This window comes from Alligator sinensis, unplaced genomic scaffold, assembly GCF_000455745.1.
Source record: "Alligator sinensis unplaced genomic scaffold, ASM45574v1 scaffold330_1, whole genome shotgun sequence".
NCBI classification, from domain to species: domain Eukaryota; kingdom Metazoa; phylum Chordata; order Crocodylia; family Alligatoridae; genus Alligator; species Alligator sinensis.
In genome coordinates, this window is record NW_005842178.1 from 1,161,426 (window position 1) to 1,183,672 (window position 22,247).

The window sequence follows — 22,247 nt, forward strand, 5'->3', positions numbered from 1 at the left end:
GGCAGCACAGGGTGGTAGGTGGCGGAGACAGTGGCTGCCACATGCAAGCTTTCCCCCTTCCCCCTGTATTCAGAACAAGAGATAATTGTTTTCAGACCACGACAAGTTAATTTTGTTCTTAAAAACCTTTCAAAACCTTTATATTTGAATTCAACAAATACTTTTCTTGAAGATTTCTAACTTGTACTAAATGTAAAGTTTAGTACTCGGTTACTTTGACTTGCATTTTTTTTTGTTAGTTTTTTAGATTTTTTGCACTTGGCTGGCCAAAAAACCCTCCTTTTGGGTGGACGGGACCTAGCCTCCCCTGGTTCGTGTCAGAATGGCCAGAGACCTTCAAACAAACAGGTGAATTAACTTAGAGAAGTTTGTTGCCAATGTGTGTCTAATTGTCAGAGTTCTTCACATTCTCAAGCATGTTTTTCTTACACTTAAGGAGTTGGGTATTAGTTAATATTGAGCAAAAGTCCCAATACCTCACCAGCTAAGTCAGTTTGTCATCTTTAGAAATGCTTTGGGGTACTGGTTTGTCCTGCAGTGTGTCCATTTTGCAAAGCAGGAAACAAGAATGACAGAGATAAAGTGACTTACCTCAGGGCAGTCAATGTGAAAGTCAAAACCGGGAATGAGAATCCCGGTGTAGTTGTGGAATCTCCATCCCTGGTGGTTTTTAAGACCTGGCTACACAAAGCCTTGGCTGGGATGATATAGGTGGGGATGGTCCTGCTTTCAGCAAAGGGGTTGGACTAGATGACCTCCTGAGGTCCCTTCCAACCCCAATTTTCTATGATTGTAACTAGAAGTTTCTGTCCCCTGTTGCAGCCTCTAGACAGTTATTGTATGTGAATTTTCCCCCCTTTGTAGATTCTTCAGAGAGCCGTAGAAGAAGTTCCCCTGTCCTCCTTCAGTGTCGTTCAGTTTAGTTTGCGTTCAAAGCATGTCGTACCTGCCCTCATAGCTGATATTTGTGAAAAGGTAACATGCTTATCTCACAAAGTTCTTTGATGTTGAGCTGAGAGAGAGAATCAGTTCCTTTCAACTTTGGTCAGTAAAATCCTTACACTAAATTTGTTTTCCTACAGATGAAAATCAAGCTGGGTGACTTGCTGACTCTTTATGCAGGCCCATTTGGTAAAGATTTCTGCCTGAAGTCTGTAAAGAAAGAATTTAAGAAGTATGGTCCAATTCGATCACTGACTGTCATCACTGAAACACACCAGGTGAATAGTGAGACTTGAGCAGGGATTCTCCAGTAATCTTGTTTTGTCGAGGGTGGGGATGAACAAATTAAACACTGGTTGTTCTCCTTGCTTGGCAGTATAATCAGCAGCCGCAAGGGTTTGGTGTGGAAAAGCCATTATAGGCAATGACAAGAATAAACAGAGCTAGTGTGGCTTAACTGTGCTGTTGGACCCATCTCTAATGAATGTGGCCTTTCAGAGGAGCTACAGCATTAAGGAGCCCAGGGTAGGAATCTTAGCCTCATACTCAGGAATGGGGAACTTCTGAGATTCCAGCTTGCTCTTCTCTACAAATAAGAGAGAATGTGAAGGCCTTTAATGTGCAACAGTAATGCTGCGAATTCATTAAATTAGAATATAAACTAGGTATATCTTGGCTGTTACATATACAGCATATAGCATACTCTGTTTAAGTGCATAGCTTCAGGACTGAAACTTTCCCTGAGTATCTGCTTAACCAAACATAATGTAAGTTATTAAGAAATAATAACTCTTACAGGGGTTTAGACCAGATGACCTCTGAAGTTCCTTCCAACCCTGTGATTCTCTATAGTCCATAATACATAGCGCTGTTGTATTAGCAACCCCAAAACTAACTAGATCCCACCAGAGTCAAGGCCTCTGGCATCAGCCTTTTGACAGCTATTTCCCCCTTCATGTCATCTGGCTCAGTTATGTGGTTAAATGGAGTACGATTAATATTGCAAACTAACTAATAAGTTCAAAAGATGCTGTGCAGTTAAGCTGTTTATGCATGCAACCAACACCCACTGCAGATAGCTGAGATGTGCTGTGCATGCATAGGGGAAAAACTAGGACTGGTGTTGGACTTTGCAGTTAATCATAATATGCACTTGTCCAGGATGCATGTAAGTGGAATGTGGTGTAACAGGTTAGCATGACATCCTCCTAATGTGCAATAAAAGTTTACTTGAAAGGGATATTGTAACTACAGTAGAGATTCAAGTGTGATGCTTCCTTTTTAAAGCCCCACATCTGTATCCAGTATGAAGTACTAGAGGCTGCCCAGCTTGCTCTAGAGAGTCTGAATGGAGCCAAGATTGCAGGATCCTGCATTAAGGTATTGAAAACACATGGTAAAAAAGGTTATTTTAAATATAGGCCTACAGTAAAACAGGAGCTTGGTGTGATTAGTCTTTTCTGAGTGGCCTCTGCCCATGTACCTGGTGCACACAACTCAAGTGTTGGATGGTGCCTGGGAGTACCTGCTGGAGCAGTCATGTTCCCCCTTCCTGTTTCCAAGAAGCACAGTGCTAAGAAGGGGCCTTGTGCTTATGCCATTTCAATGTCTTCAAAACTCATCTCAGCCTTGCTGAGATCAGTCTGGTGGTGATCTCTCAAATGTATGTACTCAGTCATTCTGTATCATAGGTTCTTACCACCTAATTAGAATTGAGGCATTCAAACATAGGTATCTGTCCCAATACTAACCTGTATTGGTGCCAGAACAGAGGAAGGTTTATATGGATGCAGATGTAATCTCTCTCATTCTACAAACTTATTGGTTAGATTATTTTTGCCTCCAGAAATGCATCTATTTCCGAATAGAATTAGAATTCCTGAGCATTGATTTTGAAGTCTGTTCACTCAGTCCATGATTCTGCTCAGACATGTTAAACCTATTCCTGTTCAATGTTCCCCAGGTTCAGAGACCCGTCTCTGCAGTTACATTAGATTGCAACACCTTGATAAAGGAGCTGGAAATGGATGTAGAAAATGAAAGGGTGATTTATATGGCAGGAGTAAAGAAAAGCCTAACAGAGACAGACTTGCAAGAAAAATTGAGTCAACTGAAAGACCTGAAAGCTCTCTTCTTGCCTAGAGACCATAAAAATGGGAAGCGCCAAAGTTACTGTTTCTTGAGTAAGTACATGTAGCATGTGACACCTGCATTCTGTAAATAACTTGTGCCTGGGATTCTAGCTGATGCCAGTGGTAGTGTGAAAAGTAGCTTCCCACTATACCAGGGTGGGCAAAATGCGGCCCACGGGCCACATGCAGCCTGCCAGGCCATTCTATCTGGCCTGCGGGGCCCCTAAAAAAATTAGAAAATTAATATTTATCTGCCCCTGGCTGCCTGTCATGCAGCCCTCAATGGCTTGCCAAAACTCAGTAAGCAGCCCTCTGCCCAAAAGAATTGCCCCCCCCAACCCATGTGGTTCCAAACCTGTCACACTGTTGCTACTGGAACATTTCTAGGCATTTACTAGTCCCCTCTTATCTTACTGTTTGGTTTTAAATTTACCACTAGCAACAGATGCTTTTGAAAATGTTCAAGCACTCTCAATTAGTATCTCCTTCAACCAGATGGGTGCCAAGATGCAAACAGGTTCCAACACTGAACTTCCTCTGACTGTTTTGCAAAGTATCGTGTCAAGACACTCAGCCAGTAAGTTGAATTCTTTGTAGTGCACCCACCTAGAGCTGGATGAAGGGCTGAACAGCTGATAGTAGGATTAAAGCCTCTGATTCTACAGGGACAGTATTCCTCACATGGACTCTTGAGATTCTAGTTCTGGTCTCCCATATTCTGCATCTTGCCTGTTAGCTGCCACTCTGTTCTGTAAGCAGCCATTTTGGGGTGCGTTTGGGGGCGGTGAAGGAGGAGAGATAAATCACTGACCTAGGGGGCTTGTTTCTTTTAAGAATTCCAAACTGCAGAAAGTGCTTCAAGTGCACTCGAGGCTATAAAGAGATGGGCAACTATGGGCAGCAAACTGAGAAGCAGAAGAGCTCTCACTCCTAGCCACCTCAACCAATGGATTAATCACATAGCTCACCAGGACACACAGTCGCTTCAGAAAAGAGAAAATGTTCTATACATGAAAAAGAAGCAAGTCTCTACGTGTGTAAGTTAAAAGCCTAACCTACTCTTTCCTTAGCTTTTTACTTGCCATACAATAGTGGACTGAATAGAGCTGCGGGAGCCAGGATTCATATTTTCACTGTAGCTCTGTCATTGGTTTTGTGCAGCTGTGGACCAGATTAACTGGAGATCCTGATGTGTAAAATCAGGTTACCTCAGCATGTGGCAGATAGGTTGTCAGAGATTAATATTTGTGAAGGCAGTTTGAAGATGGAAAGTGCTATAAAGCATGACAATATGAAAGATGTTTAACGTGCTGTTTAACATCAGAATAGTGTATTGCTACACACAAAGACATTTATTTTAAAAATGAAGATATCTGTGGAGAAAAAGGGGTGGGGAAGAGAACTGAAAAAGAGGATTATGTACTGTGAGGGTGACATAAAAGAGGAGAGATCCTGCAGTCAGGAACCTTTGAAACAACAAACCAGTCCAGTTAGCTTTAGTCTCACTTTTACTGGAGAAAGTGGCAGTCAATTGGTCAATAGTCCCATGATTCTCCCTTAACTGGTAGTCACGGTGCTTTAATGCCAATATGAAGAGACTACCTACAAAATAACAGATTCTTGAATCCACATTGCCAAAGATCACTAAGCTAATGGTAGCTTGCATGTTGTTTTTGCTGTATTTCCTAATGGACAATAAGCATACTTCTCCTTTTACAGTAGGAATCTGTTTCTGATACAACTTACTGTCTTGCGCCTTAATACTAGCTCCATTTTGTTCTGCCTGACCCAGGAGCAAGACCTAAGGGAAAAACTGAAGAAGTTAGACTGCAGAATCAAAAAGCTTTATAGAAGCCTACAGAATAATACACTTTGTGTCGTTCTGCTGCCAGGCACGAACAGGTAATAAGATTTACAAATATTGTACAAAGAGGTCAAAAAAATGTGCCGCCCAGCAAGTCAGTCTTGTGCATTTAGATTACTGGTAAAGTTAAAACTGGTCAAGAAGCATTACTGCTGATACAGGAGCCTGCATTTTACTTCAGTCACTGAACATTTGTCTAGTGATGAACAAGACTTGGGCTTGTTCATGAGGCTTCACCGCATAATTTCAGTCCCAGCTTGTCAGATGCTGTTAGTTGGGATGGATTCTCAGCATTTCCAAGAGACTAGAATAAATTCCGCTTACACCTAAAGTGTCCATTGCTATTATGAACCAGAAATAATCAAATCTCATTTTTAGCCAAGGGGAAGGTTGCCAGGCACCTACTTATTTAATGAAATCTTCCCTTTGTTCCCCAAATTCAATGGCCCCTGTTCCATTCAGGAACCCAGGGTTGTCAGATTTCTGTAGCTTTGTTTTCTCCAATTCACTGTTGCCAGCAGGAAAGGCACAACTCCCTTAGAGATCCAGAGAAGAAACCAAAGTTCAGCATTGGTATAAGAGAAAAGTACATGCACTGGAATTCAAGAGGGGGCAGGGCAGCGCTGAATGAATCCTGACCTGTCTAGCTAGGCTTCTGTGACCCACGGCAAAAGGATCAGCCAGGAGAGCTGTCCTGGAAGGCTGCTTCAGCCAAATGCACCAAACCAAATGCATGCTGTAGTTAACACAGATCAAGGTCCTTTCATTTCCTTTCAAGTTTCCAGGCTAGAGTTGCAGCATTCCCACTGCAGCTGCTTTGTTTAGATACAGGATGTCTGCTATTGACACACATTGCATCACAAAGGGGAACCTATTGCAGCAGAACCCGGAGGATCCTCTGGCCTTAATTGGCTCTGCTTGGATTCTAGAGCCCTTCCGTGACTCATCTTTGAGGATCTCTCCACTGACTTCAGGGGACTGTGGATCCAGTCTGAAGCAGGAGAGCCCATTCAGTTTTCTTCATTCTAGCCAAATTAAGCTTTGCCCTTGGCTTTCTGCCCAGGAGAGTGCCTTTCAGCCTCCATTTAAGCAAAGTAGCTTAACTTGTCATGCAAATTGACCAATATATTGGTTGCTCACTCAGCTGCACAAAAACAGTAGGGAGGCTGGCTGGCTCCTTGCTTGCAGCTCTCCTGCCTAACCTTGGTATAATACCAGGGTTTCAGTTCCTTTTATTTTTCAATTGCTTATAATCAACCCCTCTGGTGTCCTTAAAGAGACTGGCTTAGCTGCTCTTAGCAGTACCAACAAATTGCCATGTTTTGCATGCAATAACTTAGCCCTGCTAGAGAAAAGCTGACTGATAGATGCAGCCTACTGAGTGTATTTATTTGCTGAGCTCCACAGGAAATATGGCATTAGCCTAATCAGACAGAGGTAGTTAGCTGTGTTAGTCTTCAGTCAGGCAGAAGGTAGGGTAGGTTTACACCTTCTGTACAAACTAAATTGGAGATTCTATTACCCTAATCAGCCACTGGGGATGCCTGTCTGCAGGGATAAGCCTTCACAGGCTTGGGTTTGGTTTTTTTGTTTTTAATTGTTTCTGGTCCTCTCATAACTAACTTCTTTTGCAGATCCTAGTACAAGTGTTTTTTGTGCGTCTGAGCTATTATTTGGCTAGAGACCAACCTGAGGACAAAGACAGTACTGACTACTTGGTCGCTGTGAATTTAGTACTGTATTTTTCCCTCTGTTATGTGGGAAAGACTTCACCTCTGGCCTAGCTCCCTATCACAGCTCAACTGGAGAGGTGAAGAGATTTCTCTGCACAGCCCCCCTTATCCTCTGGGAGACCCAGTGCAAAGTCAAGGATGGATTTACTCTCCACACCCTCTTGGTTCTGCCCAAAGCTAGTCAGCTAACTCAGCACTTCCAGGCTCAACTTCTACAGGGTCCTATCCAGGCCTGCTACCACCTACAGAAGGTGAAGGAACCAACACATGGATTAGGGCCATTGGCAGAACAGACCAGGTGAAGGGAATGACAACTGCAGACCAAAAACAAAGGTTGAGCCACTGCATAGCTTTCAGGTTATCCATTGCCTCAGCTTTTATTTGAAAATAAGAGGCCTGACAGTTCTTGGGCTTCCCCACAGAAGGGACAAGGGTCCTGGGTATGTTTTAATATTACAGCAGGTCACAAGGTAGCTTTGAGTCAAGCTTGCTAGCCTGTTCTGAGAACTGACTAGTGTTCAGAAACAGAAGTAACCCCCTCTTCTTTGCCTTGCAGTGTACAGAGATCACTATCTGGCTTGGGCCTGATGGGAATAAAAGATGATGCCGGGAAGAGCACGTGCTAGACTGCCACATTTTAGCAGCCTTTTGTTAATGTTTTTAATAACTTTAAATATTAATGTCTTCATGATGATCTTGTGCCTCAAGAACAATAGGCTTCCCCCATACATTCTATCAAGTCTAAAAATAAAAGCTATTCAAAACTGTTACAGCAGCAAATGTTTTCCATTAACCCTTGGTGTTTTGGCATGCTTTCCACAGCAGCTAGCCAGACTGAATGCTTGGGATGGTGTTTGTGTGAGCAGATAATGCTGAGAGAGAAGCAGGTTGCTAGAGTCAGTCAGTTTGCCCAAAAGCTGAATGGCTCTGATGAAACAAAGATTTAATGCCGTTAAGTGACTTGTTAGGAAGAGGCAGTTGTCAGCTGAACAGTTAGTGCTGAACTCGTTTGCACTGGCAGGAGAGGCCGTTTGTCAGCTTGTACCTGTGAGGCACAAGAACTGTGCTGCTCTGGGACTTGGGCCTGTCCAGTGAACTATTACGTTCGCAGCAAAGCACTTTGTCCTTAGGAAGATGGAATTGGCGATTCACACAGCTTGGGCTATTTTCATTCTGTAACTTGGTCTGTAGAGGAAGGGAGTAAAAGCCATGATGGCACTAAATAGGCCTGATTCACTCTATCCCTTTGAGTGGGAAACATTATAGCTGCTGCAAATGGAGAAGGTGACAGCCTACAGTGGAGTTTTTGGGTAGGTTTCCCAGCTATGTCCCTCTTACAGTAGAGGATATTGCTCTACCTTTCTTCTGATAGTTTATTCATACTTAGCAGTTCACACTTGCACTTTAGCTACTTGCTGCTAAACATTAATTAAAAAAAAAAAAAAAAAAATCAGGCTTCAGCAAACAAAAAATGTTATTTAGCAGTGAAGGAAGTTTTCTATTAAGAGCAACATTCTTCCTTTAAGACGTACAAGTCAAAGCCATCTTTTCTCTAGAAGAGGGCAAAAAATCCTCATCTTGCCTTCTGATTAGCAGCATCCATGTCATTTAATGCAGCACCTCTGAAATGAAAAGTAAACCAGAAGAGTCTGTGTAGATAGTGGGACATCCCACCACACTGTCCTCTCTGTTCTTCCCCAGAGATGTGGGAATACAAGTTACTGATCAAGTATTTTACTTGGTTTTCCCTTGCAAGGAAATGAATGGAGCCACTGACTGCAAGGAGCTGAGAGAGATTTTTACTATCTACGCAGATCAATCTTCTTCTATACCTCCTGCAACTGATGGTGCACAGAAGTCTTCTATTTGATCCAATGAGTTAACAATAACCCTTACTATGCTTGAAGTAGGACAAAAACCCCACCTAGGACAACTAAGATAGCAGAAACAGCATGCATGCAGGCCAAATCCATTGAGCTGTGTTTGCTTTAGGCAGAAACTAAGCATTTTTAGTCATGAGGCTAGAAGGTTCTCACCAGGAACCAGGTGTAAAGCAGTGCTAGTGATAACAAGAGGCTGTTACACCTTGCTAAATTCCAGAGCCCAGAAACACCATTTAAAGTGTCAACCTTAAATTGCATGGTCCTAGCAAGAGGGATAAAACTTAGGAGTAGCAGCAGGAAAGAAACCAAGGAGAGATAATGGCAAAGATGGAAGACAAACCAGGCTGTTGCTACTTCTGCTGCCTTAAGTGGGAAGGAAGATTTCCCAGGGAGCAATATTGAATGTGACACTGGAGTACAGTTTAATATAGAGACTTTGTGCCTATAACTGCGATGTAAAAGCTCCCTCTAACTGTAGAACAAGGAGACTAGGAAGTTCTGAAACTGCTCCTTGGGCTGCATTATGAGCAGACGTGAAGTCCATCCTTCTCTTTTTAGAAAAGCAGCCCCAACCTGTAAAAGCTATAGAAAGGAATGAATTCATTCGCAGCATTACAGCAGCAAATAATAGGAACTAGCTCCCCACCTGAAAACCCATACTAAAAAAAACCTATTACAATGCAAGAACGCATCTGAGGGACTAGGGAAGCCCTAAGTCACAGAGGCCAATGGAAATTGGATCAAAGACTCATAAGTTCAGGGCCCGGGCAGCAAGGCCTGCAACCACTACATCCTTGCAAATCATTTGCTGCACCATAAGCAGCTTGCTTTTCTTATATGTGATTCAGTGCTAGTCACCTTAGTGCAAAAGTGGCAAGTTTACAAAACATCCAGGATCCTATTCAATAAGTTGTAGACGTAGTAAATAATGCTGGCAACAATCCTATCGATAGGAAAAAAAATAAAAGTTTTCCCTTTAATTGCAAATTCATGTAAAAAGGACTTTGACTTTAAATAAGACATTTGTACAAAAAGCTTTACACACAAACCACTGAACACCAAAGTGCGCATTACAAACACCCAAATGGAACTCATTCGCTCAGCAAAGCACAGAGCAATTCTGCAACTTCCCTTTCCAGTGGACTGAGTCTTACTGGAATGCAGGAAATCAAGGGACTGTGAAACAATGACAAACCTACAGTAGTGGAGATATACTGTGACTGAAGGTTTTTTAAGGGATCAGTAATTTAAAATCGAAAGAACTTACCTTAGAAACCTCACAGGTTAGATGAAAAACCCATTGGATTAAGACAAAAAAACACCACTGAAATATTTAGCTATACATCTGCCAAGTTCTAGAAGTCAGCAATGGATGAACTAGTGAAAAGAAAGTGAACTAAGATAACCAGGCTGCATTTAATGCTCTTATTTTAATAAAATAAAAATAAAAAAGGACACAGTCAACTTCAGGGCTACACAAATTTGCTAGGACTCAAAGATCCTCCACTTTCATTGGCTTTGTGCATTTGACAGCATTTGGCCTAGGAGACTTACATTTCTTCTGTTGGACTTCTGCACAGCAACAACAGCTAAAAGAATTCAGTAAGAAAGTAATGGTAAAGCCATACATATTGGCAAAGGGACTCAAAATTAGCAAGTGTAGGACCTGGAAGTTTTCCTGAACTGACTGTATCAAATTGGCCATGACCCTTAAAAGAAAATGCAATGAAGTAAAAAACACCCTAATTCAGTTTCCAAAGTGCTTCAGACAGCATTTTGCCTACAAGAGTGAGACTCCAGAGACAGGAGACAGACACCACACTCATCCTTTCCCGGTGGCAAAACCTTGCGAGACAGGACACTGGACAGCTTGGGAGACAAATCTGAAAGACAGCAGGCATATTGTGTAGCAATGAGGTGCAGTTGTCACGATTCTTGCCCCAACTTTGACAACAACCCCTACTACTTCTTGTGTAAAACACCTAAAGTTAGACACACTAAAGAACCAAGCTCAGTTAAGCCAGGAAGCGTGCATGTGACTTAGGTGAAAGCCACATGACTGTCCAAAGCTGTACAAATTTACATTTGCTTTAAAATTATTTCCCTGGAGGTAAATAAACCATATAAAAAGTATTCTTCTTGGGCAAATTAAGACTATATTGGGCTCAGATCCACCTAAATGTTAAGTATTTTGAGAACAAACTACACCATTATCCTTTTCTTCAGATTGTTTCACTCCCAACCTGCTTCCTCGACCTTGTTCTTGGAACCCCCTCGCATACACGGCGATGCATCAGTCTGGAGGCCTGTAGCAGCAATGTGGACTCACAATGAAGATGGAGGGTCCAAGCCTGCAAACTGCATTGCTTTCTTAGGATGGATGCGCAAACAGAATTATGGCCTCAATTTGCTCCCGCCCTTTCCAGTCCATCCCTTCACAATCTGTGGTTAAAACAGCCTTTCAGAAGAGAAAGCATAAGATGTAGCTCTATCAGTAGCCAGCCTTGCACTCTACTGGTATTAGATGTAGATTGTCACCTGTCATGCACAACCTGCCCTCTTTAGCACCCCCAGGACAGCAATACAAGAACCAGCAGCTGTAACTGCATGAATGGCAAAGTCAAGTAAACATATTTATTCAACAGCAGGTAACTTAGCTCATAAAACACAACTTAAGTAAAAATTCATGTTAGAGCATGACCACTGAAGAATGATATTTTTCCTCTATCTGTGTATAAAGTTTCCTGAAAATATTCAGAGGGCTTCTTGAAAGAGTGCAATTATGCATAGGTAGGAGTTAAAAAACATTGTACAGCCTCCCATGGAGTTTAAGCTTATAAAAACAAATACCCGGAAAGGCAGAGGATTACAACAGTAGTGAAGAACTGCTATAAATTCAATTGCTTAAGGCAAGCTGCTTGCAAGACAAGTCTTTCAAGCCCCCACGGCCTATTGCTTCAGGTCAGCAGGAGCTGCACATCCCTTGAGGGAAGGCATTCTTACTCCGGTTTGGAGAAAGTCTTGCACAACCACACCTGCATCAAATGTACATTGGTTTTGAGCAGGGAAGCAGATAGTTGTGGCCTGTGAAAACGACTGCCAAGTGCATTATTTGCCAAACCAAGGAGTTAGCTTCCTGAAGATGGCATCAGGCCAGTTTTTCACCTTTGCTCAAAATATAAATCTGTGTTGAACAAGGCATTGGTCTTGGGAAGACATGGAGGATGGACATAGATTTTTAAGCTAAATTAAACAGAACTACAAAAAATGCTGCACTTGCAGCCTAACATGGAACCAGAGAGTAATATTTTTCCTCTGAAGAAATGCTACCTCATGGTGTTGTAGATTATAATTTTCAAAGGAATAGACTGAAAAAGGTCTATAGTTCACTCTTAGGAAATGGCTTTTCACTATCCTCTGCATGAGGATAGCCGCAACAGGGAAGAGCCACAGGCAAAAGCCTTTTACCACACAGTAGCTCAAATCACTCTTACTTTCTGGAACAAAACATCTGGAGTGCCCTTAATTTGTCCAGCAGCTGGACTTTTGTTGTTGGTTTTTTAATTCCTGGAAATGGTCAGTCACATGCAAACTACTAGCAGTATACCAAATACTGCAGTGAACTTAAGAAACAGATAGTATCAAACTTATGTCAATATAATGATGCAGCAGTTATGCAGACAGAATCCTAAAAGAACAGTAACTGGTCAGTATATCTAATGAGTGCCCACATACTACAAGGTGAATTGAGTTACAGCCTTTTGTGTCAGAGTCTGGTGAATTATTTACATTGCAGAGCGACCGTCTGGATCCAGAGGCTCAGACATTAAATTAACAGCTAACTTCAACAGATATCCAGCATTTACACAAGTTATTTTTCAATAAATAAATCTTAGTGGAACAGTAAAATGAAGAATTCTGATGGATGTAGCACCAGAAGTGCATTTTTAGCATAAAGGGCTACTTTCACATGCCCATTTCATTGCAAGTGAGCCGCAGGGTTGAGTTCCCAAACTGAAAGCACTGTTGACACCATGCTTTAGGACACAAGGCTGCAAGACCTAGAAGTGGAAAAGGCAGTCAGTGCCTATGAAAAGGAAAGACTGTTTCAGTGGACAAACATGATGTCAAAGGTGAAGCAGTTTTAAATACCAAGACAGCATTTCCTTGTTGGACTTTGTTGCATATTTGTTCGTAAATGAAGGTTAGAGATTTTATATTATGGAAATGGGATATTCATATTGACAGTATTCTATCAATACCAAGGACAACACTCCTGGTTTGCAGACATTTTGGAAAATTCAGGTTTGACAAGTTACTGTTTCTAATGATCTACCAGAGGCTTAGCTTTCCATTTTCCTCTGGTTATTGTGTTACAATGGTGCCATATTAAATACCCCATTTAGAACATCACTAGCAACAAATAGATTCACAAAATTCAACAGTCTCCTTGAATACATTCCCATGGTCCTGACTGCAGTTATATGGCCTTGATCCTGCTGATCCTTACATGCATCTTGACTCATGCGAGTATTGCCACAAAGTCAAAGGAGCTGCAGGGTCAGGCCTCAACACATTTGGGATGCTGAATTCAAAAGGTGTTGTGAACCACACTACTGGGAAGCTGTCCAAACTCAAGTATTTATTGATCAGGATTGGGGCACTGAAGTCCACACAAGTCATATCAAGTGTGAAAGGGAAGGCAATAAAATGCCAGAGCTTGGATCTCAGACCAGTTTTCCAGTATATTACTAAAACTGTCAAAATGCATATCTACAGCTACTTACCCCAAGACGCAGCAGTTTCATTTCATGCATCAAGTTTTATCTGTTGTTTTTTTCCAAATGAGTAACACAAAAATAATTCTAATGGTTTTGAAAATTTGATCAGCATCATGCCCACATATAACCCCCTCTACACTTTCAAGATTAAAATAGATATAAAAATGAAAAAGTGTCAATATTTGGCCTATTCCACAGAAATTCACAGTTCAACCATTAAACAAGCAGATTTCCAAGGCTCCAATGTTAACAAATGGTTCCCAGAAACATGTACAGAACCCCAATCCCATGGGTGATACACTGACATAAAAAGCAAGTTAGTTTGGATGTGTAGACAATCCAGAGCAAGTACTGACACTGCCTCCTGCATGCCATTGTGCAAGTGCTGCGCAACCCCAAGAACACATCATTACACTTAGCTCTTGTCATTCCCGGCCCATATCAAGTTTAAAAAGTGGCAGCCCTGACTGTGTTGTGTGTCTCTTGTCAAGCTAAAAGAAGAATTTAAATCTCAACATTAAATGACAGCTCCTTTCTGGAAAAATCCACTCAGCTAGTGTGAGAAGCTTTTTACTCCCAAACTGATTCCTGCTAGGTGGCTCTCAGACAGAACAAAGCCTTCATTTTGTTAGGACAGCATAGGAGCCAAGCCACCCAGATTTGCACTCCATCCCACTGTAAAAAGGAAATTTCTCCCCTTCATGTGGAATATGGGGTTGTTCGCCAAGGTAGAGTGCTAGGGGCAGCTCCACAGAAGTACTGAATGGTCAGGCATTGGTGTACTATACATTTGGCTCCTTGTCCTAATCCACAGTCAGGCCAGACCACAAGATAAATGCATTTTTCTTAAAATGCACTTGAGTTTCATGGCAATTAACTTCTGGATGCACTGCAGTATTATGTGCATTGCTAGTAACAAGTATGTGTGCACACACAGGCAGTAGTACACACTAAGCAGCCTGTCTTCACGCTGAGTTCTCTTAGGAGGAAGTGAAGTGATCAAATAAACTAGACAAGACACAATCCCTAACAGAATGCATGTGTAGCCTTAAACTTACAAAAAAAGCCTCCACGTTTGCTCTCAAACCAGATACACGCAGAAATTTTGGCAGCAGAGCAGGGTTTGTTGGGGTATGATGCATCTTAACTGTGCCAGCAAAAGCCCGACCAGTTTTTTGCAAGAGAGTTTTTGCTCAATTTTGCTGACCCAACCAGACTAAGCTATAATGACCAAAAGCACTGCCTGGCTGGTATAACTGTCTTCATTAGGAGGATTAGCTGGTACAGCTACATACAAGTGCAGGTAAAGTTTCAGGGTGTATTTACCTATCAAAAAACAAATTCAGGCCTCAGCAATTCTTCTGAAAGTTGGTGACCTCAGTTGCACCTGAAACAGGACCTACACTTGTTTCCCTGACAACTTCACATGTTCCTAACAGTCACTTAGAAAAGCACTGAACTGTCATAACGGTGGATGAAAAAGATTAAGTCTGAGCTTGTTTGTTTTTTTTAAAGACTCTTTTAGCTTCTCAGGTCTGTTTAGTGATTAGGATCTTAAACCAGAGATCCAATGCTGAGATCCATTCGCAGGCACCCCAGTATTATGCCAGGGCCCTGTGGGTGGGACACCTGCAGGGAGCCCTTGAAGCTCTGCATGTGCGTTGGACTGCATGTCAGCAGAGCCAGTGGCAAGACTTCACTTGGATTTATCTTTAAAAATCCTACAGCAGAAGCAGCTACATAATATGGACTAAATTGATCACTATTTGGTTGGGGTTTTGCTGTTTTGTGTGTTGTTTTTTTTAATAGAAGCCATTTTATGACCTGGAAATGCTAGTCTGAAAGACAGACGTATAATGGAAGTGTATCAAATATACATGGTGCCAATGTTTAGCTTGACAGAAACCTTAGCTATTATCCCTTTTACCAAAAAGTGTTAAAAAACCCGATATACTAAAATTTAAAAAAGGTAGCGTCAATAACCAAAAAAAACTGCCCCAAAAAACCATTTCAACCAGTGTTAATAAAACTCCCTTTTCAGATCACAACAGTTTCAGCAGGTAAATAATCCCAATACAGGTCATTAAAAATAATAAATTGAGTCCTATTTAACATAATTAAATCAATCTAAAAATGACTTGCCTACACTGCTGTCATTAAAAACACATTAAGAAATTCACTTTGTCATCAGGTGCCAATGGTTTTGCTCCAGTGAATATGGAGCGCTAGCGATGGTTTAGCAATTAAATATAGGTTTAAAAAATTGGTTTCTCATCATTAATGCAGAGGTGGTTCCTGTGCAGGCATACTGCACTTGCCAGGCAAGTAAGCTGATAATGCTTTTCAGTACAAGTCAAACAAGTTAAAGCAGTTACACCACAGTTTTCCTTGGAGGCAATATTATGCATTTGTTAATGTTTTCCAATGTTAAGAAGCAGAACCTTTGGCTCTTCTAGGCAAATAAAGGTATTTTCATGTAGCCAAGAAAATACAACTTCAAAAGAAATCAAAGTTCATAAAGAACAACTACTTCCAATAAAACTGAGGTAGTGCTGCTCTGTTGTGTGCGGCATATTAATGATTTTGGATATAAAGTGTTATTTTGCACTCAATTGGCTGACAAGTACAATATAGTTTAATAAACAAAAGGCAAAGCTTTAGTTAAATACTCACCAAAAAGGGGAATAACCTGGACTCACTTTACTGAGAGTTAGCTTAAAATGGGAGTTAGCTGTATTACAAAAAGCTGTTGCTTACATTGTTTTTCTAGCCCCATTATCTGGAATTAATGCATTTGTAGTTAACAGTTAACACTGCTATTCATCCTGGTATAAAACTTCAAAATTATTATTACAGCCTAAAATTTCAACAATGTAAACAGCACTACACACAGTACAGACCTGCCCTGATAGATGTAGTACGCAAAACTGAAAATCTGGCACTGTATAATTTAGCAATGTTAATTTAACCTAACAAAAAGATCTACATTGTGCAAGAAATGTCAGACAATTTACTAATCTGAAAGCTTAAAAACAAACAAAACAAAACAAAAACAAAAAAACAAAACAAAAAAAAAAAAGACAAAAAACACAAAACAAAAAACCCCCACAACTGTTTAACTTGTAGCCAGGGTCAAATATTTCAGGACAAGAGTAAAAGGAATAACCAAAATTAAGAAAGTGCCTAAAACATGATACAGCATTTTAGAGCCCTTTCGAATACAAGGCAGAGAAAGGTGTAAAGTAGAAAAATCTGGAGCCTCAGTAATTTCCAGAAAGGTCCAGAGTTTACACTAAACAAAAGGGCAACAGGCTGGTTGTGTCACTGCTGCGCAAATGCTGTTAAGTCTGTTCTTCTGGACACAGACCCTCCGTGTCTGAAGATGTAATACATTTGGTTTCCTCTTCCTTTTTCCTTCGTTCCATTTCCCACTCCACAAAGGTGTCAAAGAGGCTAGGCCAGGCCTCATCTTCACTGTAGTTGCTAAGATCTGGTCCAATCACCTGAGTAAAATTTAGAAACATGTTCCACGTGTCCCGGGAGATTCCCTTGATTCCTGAGGGGTTCTCAATTAGGAAGTTTAGCCACTGGTCCAATATAGGGGGTTTATTCTGCGTGAAAACTAACTTCCAAAGGGCAATGGCTATTTCCCGATGTAACGACCTCTGTCCTTCTTCAGAGTCCAGGCCAAACTGAAAGGTGAAACGATAGAGATCCTTGAATTTATCTTCTTGTTTGGCTTCATTTAAGAGGCTGGGGAACCTAGCACAAATGCCATCGATGCTGTCCGCATTTATTGCTTTGCAGCCCTCAAAGAACTCCTTCCTATTAGCAAAAACAAACGAACAAAAAAGCCCAAAAACCTTTAGTGAGAATATCTGTTAACAGCTACACAGAATAAACAAAGCACCCTCCCGCAAATGGCTTCTTGTGATAAAGTCAGCATAGCACAAACTAAGTACTGCAAAATTCAGCATCCTCTACTTCTCCTCTGAAGTATTTACAACTTGGTACCAAAAGCTGCTAAACAGCTTGTTCAGGGTGAAAGGCAAATTCAAAAAAGTTTCTAGTTGCTTCTGAATACAAATTCACAGCACACTTAAAAGTCTGTACCACTGAGATGCCATTAACATCTGAAAGGCAGTATACTTTGTGCCCTTCATTACTGACCGACTGGGCCTCTCTATTTTTAAGAGAATTTAGTACTGGAAAAATGCCAGACTGATGAGCTTGAAAGCTTCATTTCTTCCCCCCCCCAAAAAAAAGTACAGAACAGGCAGCATCAGTTTAAGCTACCCTAGGTGTCGAAACACTGCACTGCAGCATCTTCAAGGGGCAAGACAGTAGTTCAACTGCGTTGGTCCTTCAGCCTTTGGGTCCTCTGCCAAAACTGGCAGCCTCGTCTTGCAATCATGATGACCGATAAGGTCACCTTCCAAGACTGATCAGAAGATGATCAGTCACATCAACTTACATAGGCAACTGGACAACCACATACACTTAGTTTTCAAGCATGAGAATCGGAGGCCATTTTTAACCTGATCGTCTAAAGGCAAAGGGCTCCGGATACGCATCCCTTTGAGCTTCCCAGTGCCCATGATTAAGTTTCATGATAGCAAGCAGCCACAATCGGACATTAGGATTTTAGTTTGGGGGTGGGATTAGCAGTGCAATCTTCCCATTCCGTTTAAACCAGAAATCAAAGTTGTACTTGGAGCCACAGTTCATCCAAGCCGAGGCAGATGGCATGTAACCTTCTGCCACATGGGAGACCCCCCTCATCAGTGGATAGCTAGGAGTATTAAAATACTCCTGAATGGAGACATCCTAATGGTCAGTTGAAACCCTGTAGAAGCCTTGTTACACCTCCTCCCTTACTCTCTCCCCACAGCCATCATGCCAGTAAAAAAGGCATGCACATAGTCAAGGGTTTTAAATTAATAGGAGGATTGCATTTAAGGCTCGGGAATTCAAAACCGAGGAGAATCCTTAATCCTACAAGAGAGGGGCCATCTCCCTGCCCACTTATTTTGGGGGAAGCAAGCAGGCAGGGGACAAAGTGTTTCAATCACAAATTAAGTGCCAAGCATGACGTTAGGTGCTATACGCTGCCCCAGCAGAATCTGCTAAAAGCACATTATGAAGAGTGCTCATGAAGCAACTTTGTCACAAGATGCCTATTTCTGCAGTTTCTCAAATTCCCGTGCACAATCCATGCTAAGAGAATATAGAGCAGCATCAGTAAGGCACTGCCACCTCTGAAGAGGCAGATGCAACCATTTAAAATAGAGCACACAACACAAAATTCAGTGACAGCACCAGGACAAATCCCTACTTTTCATAAGAGGAATGGGGATTTTAAGCTCCCAGGCAGAGATAACAAAAAAACAAAAAAGACACAAAAAACCCCCACAAACCCCTACCCCCTCTTTGCACATGGCACAATGGACAAAGGGCTGAATTAACTATGGCTAGATTCAGGATCTGACATTCCAGGGAATTTAGGCACCTTCTCTTCCCACCCCTGTGCTATTTCACCCTGTTTAGTGAATTATTGAAAAACATGCTAAGAGGAAATCTGCCTTCCATTAGGAGGAGGAAGGCCTTCACACTTGGGAATGCCATTTCTTCTCTGGACAGAATAGTAAGGGTAAGTCTGACCTTGTTGGTATTGCTATAAAGGGAAGTCCAACCTCTAATTTCCAATGCAGCGATTCTCAACCTTTTTAGAGTCCAGCCACACCCGCCACAACTTTTTTTGAATGTGGCAGCACCCCTAGCTGAAAACCACTGAACTACTGCAATATGCTTCATGCGTTTCCTATAGAAAGTGCACTGAGGCATAGAAAGGGGGAGGTGAACCTGATTGACCAAAATATCTTAAAATCAGCCAGCCTTAAACCAATACTATTCTCTCTCCTGCTTTGCAGCTGTTCAAGATCCTTCTCTCCAACTAGGACTTACAGTTTTTAAATCAGCTGGAACAGAGCAGCATATGAGTTAAAAGCCGATATTCCGTGCAGTGTTCTTTTTTTTTTTTTTTTTTTTTAAACTGTTAGTGACTTTGATCAGATTTTAAAAAAACAAAAACAAAAAAAACAACACACCAAACCTTAGTAAATCTGGGATACTGTGTCTATAGCTCTGCTTGTTTAAACAGTGAGCTAACTGCATCTGCCTGGGGATTTAATACAGAATTTGTTTAATGTCCTGTAATGAATGAGATTTTGTATGAATCTCCTTCAGTTACACCGCATGGCTCCTCTGGACTGAAATCCACTGCCTCAACTAGATGGCTCTCAGCCTGGGTGCTGGCGCTGCCACCACGACCAGGTGAAAGTGCCCTGTATGCCTGCCACACAGTCAGGAAGGCTGCAGCAGGTGCTTCCTGTTGCCATTAGGGTTCTCCTATATGCCCAAAGCAGGCAGGAGGAAGGACTGCAGCACCAGCTGGCTCTGATCTGAGCCTGCAGGGCATCTCCCAGGAATAGGCACACGCAACAGGTGGAACTGTTCCCCGTACCTCTGCGATAAGCATGGGGGAGAAGGCAGACCAGGAATCACCGTAGCACCAGCCAGCTCTCCTGCCTGCTTTGGGGTCATCATCAGAGCACCCCAATGCAGGCAGGAGGGCACACACGTGCTGTAGTCATTTGGGACACCTACAGCACCCTAGCTGACAGCCACCCATCTAATATGACCCAGACTAGTACTGTTATGAAAAAGAATGGAAATCCTTTGAAATCATGCCTGCTGTGAGTAAAGTTACATAACTCATCAAATCAGATCTCTGTTCATCAGAATACAAGTTTCATCCTCTCTCATGAAGTGTAGATAAGACTCTTAAGGGAGGACCCATCTGTTCTTGCCTGTACATGGGAGAGGGAGGAGAAGCGGGGGGGTGAGGAATGAGCTTCATCTTTTTTTCTGTAATTAGGAATCTGTCCCATGCCCTTGGGGGAGGTTCTCTCTCCAACACTATCAAGTTTATTATAAAATCTGACTGTCACCATCCACCCCAGAGAAGGGTTATTCCAGCATGGCTGTATACACAGTTCTGAAGAGTATCACTGCTGCTACATGAAAATGCAAAAAGCAAAAAAGTGTTTTACCCAAATTACTGGCGTTTTTGCAAATTAAATTCCAAGAAACACTGGCAGCCTCAGTCTCGCTTAGAAAACAAGATCACTCTGTATTCTGCTCATCAGAAGATAATGACAAATATTGCAATGGTTAGTCAGTGGCAGGTTAAAGACATAACCCATCTCTTATTTGTATTGAAAATGTAGAAATTAGTTTCAGTGCCCGACATTGCTATTAGGATGCTACTGGAGATAGTAAAAACTGATGGTCAGATATATCCAACATACTTTTCAGAAGGTCTACTGCTATAGCACAGCATGCCTCCAAGCACAGAGGCACGTTCAAGACAATGCCACTTCTTTGCCACTGCCAAGAACACCTTTGTTCAAATTTTAACTGACAAAAGGCAAGGGCAAAGAAGGCCAAAGGGGCTTCGCTCTAGCACATACAAGATCAGATACATTTGAAAATGTGAAGTGCAATAGGAACTAACCTTGTAAATTTGCACATGGTAGCTGCCTGGAACTTCCAAGCCAAGACTAGCACTTTAAATTCAGTGGGGTCAACACAGAGGTCATTGCAAAAACGTTCCATGCCTTCTTCCAGGATGGCATCTTCACGTTCATCCTTATATCTCCTAAATAACTCCCCGATCCTTTGGAGTGAAGACTCTTCTGCACCAGAAACAGGCTCTTTCTTTACATCACCAGAGAAAGTCGGAGGTTGACTAGATTCTACAGCAGCATCCATTTTCTTTGTCCCGTTGACAAGTATATCCCCAGAGGATTTCCCACATACTGAGGGGTGTTCTTCCTTGTGGACTGCACTTTTTTTGCTGTGCGACTTGCTGCTGGACTCCCTCTCTCCATTCTTGCTGCCAAGGGTGGAAGAAGGGTTCTTGCACTTAGTGACACACTGGCCCATGTTGCTGCAAGCCCAGCTTTTAGAGCAGTCCCCTTCCAGTCACACACCCGCTCAGCTGCTGTTCACTAAACTTCAACATGCCATCAGTGGAAGTTGACTAACCTGAAAATAAGGTTTAAAAATCAACTCATTGTTTTCCACCCTCCACCGCAGCAAACAATGAATTAGTTGACAAGAGAGTGACAAGAGGCCAATTTCAGGATATTTAAACTTTGCTTACTGAAAAGAGAGTATAGAGAACGCTATAGCATGCGCTATAAAATTTCAAGCTGCTTTACCTAGAAATCTGTGCAGCTCGCTCACTGGCTACAGTACACTAACGGGTCCTAATAAAGGAAATTCCTAAAATTCTTACTGTAACATAGGTTACAAAGAGGTTGATTCATGTGCAGAATTCATCAAGGCAGACTACTCCAACCCAGAAATATTTTAAGGGAAATGCTTTTTTTTTTTTTTTTTTTTAAGTTCAGAGAGTTACTTTCTAAATAGAACATAAAGTGCTGTCAACCAAAGCAAGAAAACCCAAGGACATTCAACATTCAGTCTGAAGCATCATCATTTACTTGGCTGTTATCAGCTTCTGACAAATGCTCGAGTCTGGCTTTTTGTTCTCCAGTTTACATGATGCATATTTGCAGAGGGAGATGGTAAGGGGACATTCACTGGTCATGGAAGACTCTACACTGTTTCAAGTACCCAGCACTGTCCCTCAAGGGAAGGAGGCAGTTTGGGGGGGCAAGGGGAACAACACTTACTTACCACTTATTTTCATTAGAAACTCCAAAATGAACTACGCTATTTCCATCAAAATCATCTGATGCATCAGCATGCCCGCTGTCAATTAGGCAGCTGTCTCCACTGGATCTGTACTACCTTTCCATTCCAGCTCCCCTGATACCTCTCTT

The 22,247-nt window shown here is 41.9% G+C and overlaps 3 protein-coding genes across 4 annotated transcripts in view; 1 reads left to right on the top strand and 2 right to left on the bottom strand.

The window, feature by feature from the left end:
* REXO5 (RNA exonuclease 5) overlaps positions 1-7,462 on the top strand; it is a 21,698-nt gene extending 14,236 nt beyond the window's left edge. The window contains exons 13-20 of the mRNA XM_025206974.1: positions 240-348; positions 865-975; positions 1,083-1,220; positions 2,230-2,322; positions 2,906-3,125; positions 3,909-4,111; positions 4,867-4,976; positions 7,228-7,462. Coding sequence (XP_025062759.1) covers positions 240-348; positions 865-975; positions 1,083-1,220; positions 2,230-2,322; positions 2,906-3,125; positions 3,909-4,111; positions 4,867-4,976; positions 7,228-7,297 — 1,054 coding nt within the window. The 3' untranslated portion in view covers positions 7,298-7,462. The remainder of the gene's footprint in view (positions 1-239; positions 349-864; positions 976-1,082; positions 1,221-2,229; positions 2,323-2,905; positions 3,126-3,908; positions 4,112-4,866; positions 4,977-7,227) is intronic.
* ERI2 (ERI1 exoribonuclease family member 2) overlaps positions 1-22,247 on the bottom strand; it is a 62,676-nt gene that overhangs the window by 21,590 nt on the left and 18,839 nt on the right. The window lies entirely within an intron of this gene.
* The window catches only part of DCUN1D3 (defective in cullin neddylation 1 domain containing 3), a 31,614-nt gene continuing 18,869 nt past the window's right edge, over positions 9,503-22,247 (bottom strand). Inside the window, exons 3-5 of the mRNA XM_006026097.3 lie at positions 20,912-21,444; positions 10,884-17,160; positions 9,503-10,437 (exon numbers count right to left, since the gene is read on the bottom strand). Of these exons, the coding sequence (XP_006026159.1) occupies positions 16,677-17,160; positions 20,912-21,342 (915 nt within the window). The 5' untranslated portion in view covers positions 21,343-21,444 and the 3' untranslated portion in view covers positions 9,503-10,437; positions 10,884-16,676. The remainder of the gene's footprint in view (positions 10,438-10,883; positions 17,161-20,911; positions 21,445-22,247) is intronic.